The sequence below is a fragment of the Nicotiana sylvestris genome, chromosome 6 (genome assembly GCF_000393655.2).
Source record: "Nicotiana sylvestris chromosome 6, ASM39365v2, whole genome shotgun sequence".
NCBI lineage: Eukaryota > Viridiplantae > Streptophyta > Magnoliopsida > Solanales > Solanaceae > Nicotiana > Nicotiana sylvestris.
Window position 1 is genome coordinate 137906259 of NC_091062.1, and position 9735 is coordinate 137915993.

Sequence of the window (9735 nt, forward strand, 5' to 3'; positions counted from 1 at the left end):
GGAAATCACAACGCCACTACGGCACTACTCTAACACATGAATTAGAGCTCGAATTTATTATTTCTGGCATTCCCCAAAACTTATGGAGTAAATAAAATACAAGCTATGGATGTTGTTCGGTTAGGTTCGGTTTTTAACAACAACAACGACCCAGTATAATCCCACAAGTGGGGTCTGGGGAGGGTAATATGTACGCAGACCTTTCCCCTACCCCGGAAGGTAGAGAGGCTGTTTCCAGGAGACCCTCGGCTCTAGGTTCGGTTTTTAACGAAAAGATAAAAACATTAACTCTCTCGCTTGCTAAATATATAAATCAAATCAAATCAAATATAAACGATGTTTCTGTTTTAGTTTCTTCTATTTGTTAAGCACATGAAATGCAAATTCAGTTTACCTGAATTACATATAAAAGTTTCCACATGTAAATAATTGTTTAGCAAGAATCAAACAAAAAGATGAATAAGAAAAATTTATATGTGAGATGATAATTATCCCTTTCATATATGGTTCAAAATTAACTAACCGTCATGATTAAAACAATAAACAAATGTGGATGACTATGAAAATTCAATTTCAAGTGCACACCAGGAATATGTGAAGTGTAGCCGACTTTAATGAGGAAGCCTCTACAAAAACAAGATTGTCGATTCTTATGTTTGGCCTCTAAAATCCCTCAAAAAGCATCATGAATGAATATGTATAACTAGTGTTGGTTTGGTTCAATTAGAATTGCATTGCGACCACAGAACATGAGGCTTTGTGGCAAATTTAGGGGGGGCAAAATGAATAAAAGAAAATAGTTAACCACCCATATTATTCACTAAAAAATGGGTTGGATAATGAATTTTTTAAAAACATGTCAAATATGAATAAGAACCATATTATCCATTTAGAAAATGGATAACCAATGAATAACCAATGGGACTAACTTTTATATTTGTAAAGCCTCAAAATTGAGGGTTCCTCAAGTTAGGGAGACTAACAATTCTACCAAAAATGATCATATACAAGAAGTAATGAATAATATGGTTACGCATATTATCCGTCGGTTAACTCGTTTTTTATCCGTATTAAATATGGGTCGGGTCGGATAATTTACCCATTTTTTCATTACCCGTTTTGACCCGAACCATATTCGACCCCACCCGTCCGTTTGCCACTCCTACTGGCAATCAATTATTGCCGGTTTGGTCAAGCTTTTTTCAGGCCAAAAATACTATTTTTTTTCCAATATTTATTTTCCGAAGTTAAAGTGTTTGACCAAACTTAAAAAGGAAAAAATGCTTTTAAGTAGAAGCAAAAACAGTTTTTGAGAAACTAGAAAAAATAATTTCTTCCAAAAAGCACTTTTTTGAAAAGTATTTTTGAGAAAAATAAACTTAAAAGACTTTTTAAAAGTTTTGGCGAAATACTAATTACTACTCAAAAATAATTTTCAAATTAATTAGTCACATACATATTGCTTCTCAATTCTCACCGAAAATATTTTAAAATAAATATTTTTCAAAATAAGTTAGATTCTAAAAGCTTCACTGTAAAGGCTATTAATGTGCTTGCGCACCCACCATTGACTTTTCAATAGTTAATTGTTTCTCGTGATCAACGAAACATGCACAATTGCACATGTCCATTTTAAGGGAGAAAAGAAATGTGTGGTCCATAAACTTTATTTAATACATTCATTATGGAACTTCTATTTCACTTTAAATAAAAAATATAAAATCATGTCCATGGAGAGAAAAAAGGAAATATACAAAAAAAAGTTAAAAAAGGGAAAGAGCAATTGAATAGATAATAAAAATATATAGAATAAATTTGAACATTTAGACGGAAAAAAAGTCAACTAAGGACCCGTTTGTTCATAAAAAAAAAATTCTTTTTTTCGATTTTTCCCCAAAAATGTTTGTCCATAAAATTTGACGGGCTTTCAATGTCTTTGCCTTATGTTTTGATGATCTAACAAACTTAATGTCAAGAACCAGATAGGGAACCTGACACACTTGGGCTACATTGCAAATCAACGGATTCTAGCTAAATGTGAACTGCTATAGCTTCAGGAGATAGAGAACCAAACAAGGACCTGATACCCTTGTGGTTCTCTCATAGCAGTACGAAGTCAATTGGACACAACTGGAAAGCGACGTGACTGCCTGCATTGTTTCTGCACTGCACTGTTTCCAGCGGTCACTTGTCCTTTGACCAACTAAAGTACTTACATCATTCAAGTGATGTCATCAAGGTGTATTAACAAGAAAATTATATCAAAACATCACTTGAACACTTGACAATTCACCTCAAACATTCAAGCCTTCTAAAAACAGTGAACTCAATTCTCAAGAGCTTGAAGAACAAAGTTAAACGCTACTACGGACCAGTTCCTAAATCTAGTATTTTGTTGTCCTTAGTTGAGTTGTAACTTTGTGATTGTTCTTCTGTAATTCCTAAATTGCTTAGCTATAAGCGTTACTTAGAAACCCTTTTGTAAAACCATAAACTTTCTGAGTTTGTGTTGTGACTAGAGTTAGTCATAAATTGAAGTCTTTGTAACTAGTGAGTGACAAAGTGACTTGTGGTAAGAGTATCACAAGTTAGTTGAGTTGAAGTCTTTGTAATAGAGTCATTACAAAGTGGCTTGTAATAGAGTGTTTACAAGTTAGTGAAGTTGAAAGCCTACAAGTGTAGATCGTGGTTTTTTGTCCCCTTGTGTGGGATTTTTTCACGTAAAAATCCCGTTTCTCATTTACTTACTGTTTCAGTAGCATTCTCAGTAAAAACACATAGAGGACCAGGTACTCTATTTTTGTGGACTCGTATAAACTATCATTTGGTATCAGAGCAGGCTCCTCCTATCAGGCTAACACCTAGGAAGGATCCATATGGCTGTTCCACCAAATTTTAAAGAAGGTGAATCTACATACAGACCACCCGGGTTCAATGGGCAATACTATGGATGGTGAAAGACAAAAATGCATGATTTTATCATGGCTGGGGATTCTGAGTTATGGGATGTCATATGTGATGGTCCTTACGTCCCAACAAAGGTACTTGAAGAACCTCAATTCTCAATGCCAAAAACCAGAAAAGAATACACCGATGTAGATAGAAAAGCTGTGGAGAAGAATTTTCGTGCCAAGAAGATTTTGGTATGTAGAATAGGACCTGATGAATACAATAGAATCTCTGTTTGTGAGTAGCTAAGGAGATATGGGAAGCTTTGCAAGCTTATGAGGGAACCACTCAAGTAAAACAATCTAAGGTTGATATGCTCACTATAGAGTATGAACTCTTTAGGATGAAGGACGATGAATCTATTCAAGATATGCACACAAGATTTACCTCCATCATAAATGAGTTGCACTCACTTGGTGAAACCATTCCTAGAAACAAGCTAGTGAGGAAATTCTCAGTATCTTGCCTAGCTCTTGGGAAAGCAAGGTTAATGCTATTACTGAAGCAAAGGACCTGCAGGAGCTGACCATAGATGAGCTGATTGGAAATTTGAAGACCTACGAGATGAAGAGGAAGATAGACAATGAAAGAAGAGAACCAAAGAAAGAAAAGAACCTGGTTCTCAAAGCTGATAGCAATGACTCAAGTGAGGAAGACAGTGACATGGCTTACTTAACCAAAATATTTCAGAAGATGGTCAGAAAAAATGGAGGAATGCTGAAAAGGGGCAGCTCTAGAAAACCAAAGAACTATGATCTCTGCCATAAGTGTGGAAGGGCTGGGCACTTCATCAAAGATTGTCCTCTCCTGAAGCAAGAGTTCCCCAAGTACAATCCTGAGAAAGCAACTAAGAGGAACCCGGTTCCTGACAAGGACTTCAAAAGGAAGAGATCTGCTGACAATGTGGTGAAATAGGCTCTTGCAGCATGGGGAGACTCCTCTAGTGAGTCTGAAGATGAAATTGATGCTGGTGACAGCTCCATGATGGCAGTTGAAAGCGAGGAAGATGAATATGATTCAACTTTTACTTTGATGGACCAATTAGATGATGATGGAGATGATGACAACAATGAGGTAAATTTTAGGGATGTTCAGAGAAATCTGAAATCCTACTCTCCTAAGAAACTTATGTCTTTAGTTATTGTTCTGATTGATGCCTATCATAGTCTTGTGGATGATAAGGATGCCTTAACCTTAGAACTAGGGGAAGTTGAACAAATCAGAGATGATCTGGTAGTATGTGTAGTTGATCTAAAGGAAACCATTTGTGAATTGGAGAAAGAAAAATGTGTCTTAACCGAAAAAATTGCCAACATAGAGCATGAAAGAGATGACTTAGTGGTTGTAGTTGTTGATCATAAGGAAACTATTGAGAATTTCATAAAAGAAAATGAGGCCTTAGTGAAAAGAGTGAATGAGATTGAGGAAGAAAGAGATGATCTCTTGGTAGTAGTTGCATACCTGATGGAAACAATAGAGAAACTAGGAACTGAGTCTAAACCCGAAAATACTGGAAAAGGAAAAGAGGTAGCCATTGAGGAACACATTAGGCTTGAAAATGAGTTGAAAGCTGTGAGAACTAGGTTGTGTGTTGAAACTGAGAAAAACAAGCATCTCCAAACTGAACCGGAAAGAGTAAAAAATGATCTTGAAAAGTCCCTAAAGTGGACCTGGTCCTCAAAAGTTATCACTACCATGTACGTTAATAATGGTGAAAACAGACATGGGATAGGGTTCCAAGGGAGAAAACCCCTTACAACCCCCATAGCAAGTATGTGACTGTACCAGATAACTGGTTGTGTACCCACTGTGGGAACAATGAGCATTTCAAGGAAAATTGCCAAGCTAGGATCCAGTCCATTCAAAAAAACAAAGTGTTTGCTGAAAATATAACTACTAAAAAGGGACCAGGTTCCACCCACAAAAAATGCATATGACCTGCATGGACTAAGAGAGCTCTTATTCATCCTCTTGCCTACTACAAGGGACCCAAACTTGCTTGGGTTCCTAAAATTAACTCTTGATTTCCTTGTGCAGGGAACAGTGAAAGGAAGCAGTCAACAATAGTTCATGGATAGTGGATGTTCAAAGCACATGACTGGGAACACCATGGACTTTCTTTCACTAAAAGCCCTGCAAGGAGGGAGTGTATCTTTTGGCAATGGGAAAAAGGGGTATATTCTTGGAGTTGGAAAAGTCGGAAAATCACTCACTCACTATATTGAGAATGTGTACTATGTCAATGGTCTTAAGTACAATCTCTTGAGTGTCTCTCAGGTCTGTGATAAAGGAAACAAGGTGGAGTTCTTGTCCAAAATATGTACAGTTACTAATCTGGTAACTGGTGAAGTGGTACTTGTGGCCAAGAGATACAAGAACATCTATGTTGCTGATTTTGAGTCCTTACAAAGTGGTGATCTGAGTTGTCTGAAATCTGTTGATGATGATGTTGAACTCTGGCACAGAAGATTGGGGCACGCAAGCTTCTCTCTTCTGAACAAACTAATTCAGAAGGACCTGGTCCATGGTCTGCCCATGTTCAAGGTACAGAAAGTTTGTGATGCATGTGCTAGAGGAAAGCATGTGAAGTCCTCTTTTAAGTCTAAAAGGGATGTAATCACATCAAAGCCACTCGATCTTCTGCATATGTATTTATGTGGGCCTATGAGAGTGCAAAGCAGGGGAGGAAAAAGATACATTTTTTGTGATAGTGGATGACTACTCCAGATTCACATGGACTCTGTTTCTTAGAACTAAAGATGAAACCTTTGAGGTGTTTGTGGCTTTTGTGAAGAAAATTCAGGTGAAGATGGAGTCTAGAGTCGCATGTATCAGATCAGATCATGGAACAGAATTTGACAATGCCAAATTTGATGAGTTCTATAATGAAAATGGCATTACTCACAACTTCTTAGCTCCAAGAACCCCCCAGAAAAATGGAGTAGTGGAAATGAAGAATAGAACTCTTAAAGAAATGGCAAGAACAATGCTGATCGACAGCGGAATTGCAAAGAACTTTTGGGCTGAAGCAGTCAACACTGCCTGCTACTTAGTGAACAGGTGCATGATCAGATCTCTCCTGAACAAAACCCCCTATGAGCTGCTGAATGGAAGGAAACCCAAGCTGACTCACCTAAAAACATTTGGGTGCAAATGTTATATTCTCAATAATGGAAAGGATCAGCTTGGTAAATTTGATGCCAAGAGTAATGAAGGAATATTTCTAGGCCATTCTTCTCAAAGCAAAGCTTACAAGATATATAACAAGCGAACTCAATGTGTTGAGGAAAGTGTTCATGTTATTTTTGATGAGTCATATCCTTCCTATAAGAAAAATGCTGAAGATGATCAAGATGAAGGGCCCCTACTGGTTCCTGGTGAAGTCATTGACATGACAAATAGAAAGGCAGATATGATGAGCCAAGTGAAAGAGCCAAATTAAGACAATGCTGCCTCATCTTCAATGGAACCAGGTACCTTAATTACAACCACTGAAGCTGAAGAAAGAGCGGCTGATGCAGTCCAGGGCACTCCACTAGTACCTAAGAGAAGAACACAAGAGAACCAGTTAAATATACCTACCTCCTTTACAAATGAACCTCAAATGTCTAACTGGAAACACAAAAGTTCTCATCCTCTTGACAACATAATTACTCCCTTAGATTCTGGAGTACAAACTAGGTCAAAATCCAGAAATTCACTTGCCTTCTCAACCTTCCTCTCCCAAATAGAACCCAAAAATATCAAAGAAGCCCTGAAAGATACAGACTGGATTACGACGAGTTGCATCAGTTTGAAAGGAACAATGTCTAGCACCTGGTACCTAGACCCTCAGATCGAACAATTATAGGAACCAGGTAGGTATTTAGGAACAAGCTTTATGAACATGGAAACACTACAAGGAACAAGGCTAGGCTAATGGTTCAAGGCTACAATCAGGAGGAAGGAATTGATTATGATGAAACATTTCTCCAGTCGCTCGCATGGAAGCTATTAGAATCCTAATCGTTTTTGCATCTCATATGGAATTCACCTCATTTCAAATGGATGTCAAAAGTGCATTTCTGATGGACTTCTTAAGGAAGAGGTCTATGTGAAGCAACCTCTAGGGTTTGAATGTCATGAACACCCTGAATATATGTTTAAACTGGACAAAGCATTGTATGGGTTGAAGCAGGCTCCTCGAGCTTGGTATGAAAGGTTGTCAAAGTTCCTCTTAGAAAATGGCTTTAAAAGAAGGAAAATTGACAACACCTTGTTCCTAAAGAAACGGGGAAGTGTCACGACCCAAATCCCGAACCCAGTCGTGATGGCGCCTCTTGTGAAGACAAGGCCAGCCAGACCAAAAAGGGACACCTCTTTAAGCAGTTAATTATCATAAACAGAAATAAACATAATATACTATCCATAGGTTGCGAAAACTTTAACGGTAACAACAGTGGAAACCATCCCGACACATCCCAAACCGGGGTATCACAAGTCATGAGCTACTATAGAATCTGCTATAGGTCTACAAATTACGGAATTCGATACAACAGTCTGAAGAAAACATAAATGATAGAGGATAAGATAGACAAGGGGTTGCGGATGTCAACAGCTACCTCGTAACTCCAAATCACTGCCTAGCCTGGAAGGAATCAGCGCTCAGGTGCGGACTCTGCTATATCTGAATCTGCACACACGATGCATGGAGTAATGTGAGTACTCCGACTCAGTGAGTAATAATTATAAATAATGGCTGAAAGTATGAAAACACGTAAAGGCACAAAGCAATTCCATATCAAGCAGTAAAAATCACTTAAAGCAGTAAATCAATGAAGAAATCAAATGATATTCCTTTTAAAACAAGTAAAACCTGTAATTTAACAGGTAAATAACAAGTAGAAATCCGCCCCTCGGGCACAGTATCAATCGCTCAGCATAGTATCAGCCCCTCGGGCTCAGTATCAATCACTCAGAATAGTATCAGCCCCTCGGGGTTACTCTCAAAATAGTATCAGCCCCTCGGGTTACCTTACAATCACTCATATCAGCCCCTCGGGCATAGCATCAATCACTCAGAACAATGGGTACCCGCGCTCACTGTGGGTGTGCAGACTTCGGAGGGCCCCTTACGGCCCAATCGCTATATCAAGCCACCTCGTGGCATCATCACTCGGCACTCGGCTTCACATCACTCAAGCCACCTCGTGGCATATAAAGTATCTCAGGCCCTCGGCCTCATATCACTCAGTATATCCTCACATATGGCCCTCGGCCTCACTCAGTCCAAAATCATCACAAGCCCCTTGGGCATTAGTAAAACAGTAGTTCTCAAGCCCAAAACATGATGTAGAAATATCATTGAAGTTTTAAATCTAAGTAAAAGTGGCTGAGTTTGTAAAACAGTAGATATCAACAGGACTGAGTTCAAATAATAAGTCAAGTAGTGAGGAAACAGTGATAAAAATCCCCGAAGGGTTCAAATAGTTGGCACGAAGCCCAAATATGGCAATCAGCCCAAATCATGATGATAACAAATGAATTTCAGTCAAACATTCGGTAAAATCATCAATCGGGATGGACCAAGTCACAATCCCCAGTAGTGAAAGACCCCACGCTCATCATCCAGCGCGTATCTTGCCTCAATATAGCACTACGATGTGCAATCCGGGGTTTCAAACCCTCAGGACATCATTTACAACCATTACTCACCTTGAACTGGCTATTCTCTAGCTCGCGACGCCATTGCCCCTCGAATTGGCCTCCACGCGCATCGAATCTATCCAAAATCAGAACGAATACGTCACAATATGCTAAGGGAACAAAGCCCAAGCAAAAACATTCGAAAAATATCAAAAATCCCAAAATTAGCAAAACCAGAGCCCCGGGCTCACGTCTCAGAAACGGGTAAAATTTACATTTTCAGAATCCTCATACCCTCACGAGTCTAACCATACCAAAATTATCCAATTCTGATACCATTTGGTCCTTCAAATCATCATTTTACATTTTTGAAAGGTTTCACAATTTTCTTCCCAAATTCCATCCCAGATCACGAATTAAATGATGAATTCAGTGATAGATTCATGTATTCTAGCCAAATCTGAGTTAAAATCACTTACACCGATGAATTTCTTGAAAAACCTTCGAAAAATCGCCAAAATTCGAGCTCTCTAGGTCAAAATATTAAATAAAACCCAAAACCTCGTATTTATAGGGTACCCCTCAGATTTCAGCTACCACGGGCCGCACCAAATCGACCGCGGTCCGCGCAAGCCAGTGCGGTCCGCGCAAACACAACCGCAGCCGCACAGGCCTTCCTCTGCAGTGACAGGATTTAGTATTTTTGCCATAACTTTTGCTATAGATGTCCAAATTACGATATCGTTATCTTTCTGAAAACTAGACACGAAGGGCTACAACGTTAGTTTTTGAATCACTTCAAAATTCCTTGTATATCAAAAGATATGAGCTTCCGAAGTTGGACCAGCGGGAAGGTTCTTCACCGCGGCCGCGCCCACTTTTGTGCGGTCCGCGCGATGCCTACCACGGCCGCGACCGCTTTTGTGCGGTCCACAAAGCACTCACCGCGGGTGCACTCATTTTTGTGCGGACCGCGTGGGTGAGTTCTGGGGCCTGCAACCCTCCTGGACCTGCTACAACTATGATTTTCGGCCTAAAACATCCCGGAACCTACCCGGGATCCCCGAAACTTCAAACTAATTGTACCAACACATCCCATGACATCGCTCAAACTTGTTCAATACTTCGGAATGCTTACAACAACATCAAATCACCAATTTA

The 9735-nt window shown here is 39.2% G+C and overlaps 2 protein-coding genes across 2 annotated transcripts; both read left to right on the forward strand.

Annotated features, from left to right (window-relative positions):
- Positions 1-2966: 2966 nt before the first annotated feature.
- On the forward strand, positions 2967-3475 carry LOC138871361 (uncharacterized). Its single transcript, XM_070149233.1, has 2 exons — positions 2967-3143; positions 3200-3475. The coding sequence occupies exons 1-2, from the start codon at positions 2967-2969 to the stop codon at positions 3473-3475; spliced, it is 453 nt and encodes a 150-aa protein (XP_070005334.1).
- Positions 3476-3642: 167 nt separating this feature from the next.
- On the forward strand, positions 3643-5510 carry LOC138871362 (uncharacterized). Its single transcript, XM_070149234.1, has 4 exons — positions 3643-3810; positions 3865-4720; positions 5081-5226; positions 5415-5510. The coding sequence occupies exons 1-4, from the start codon at positions 3643-3645 to the stop codon at positions 5508-5510; spliced, it is 1266 nt and encodes a 421-aa protein (XP_070005335.1).
- Positions 5511-9735: the final 4225 nt, after the last annotated feature.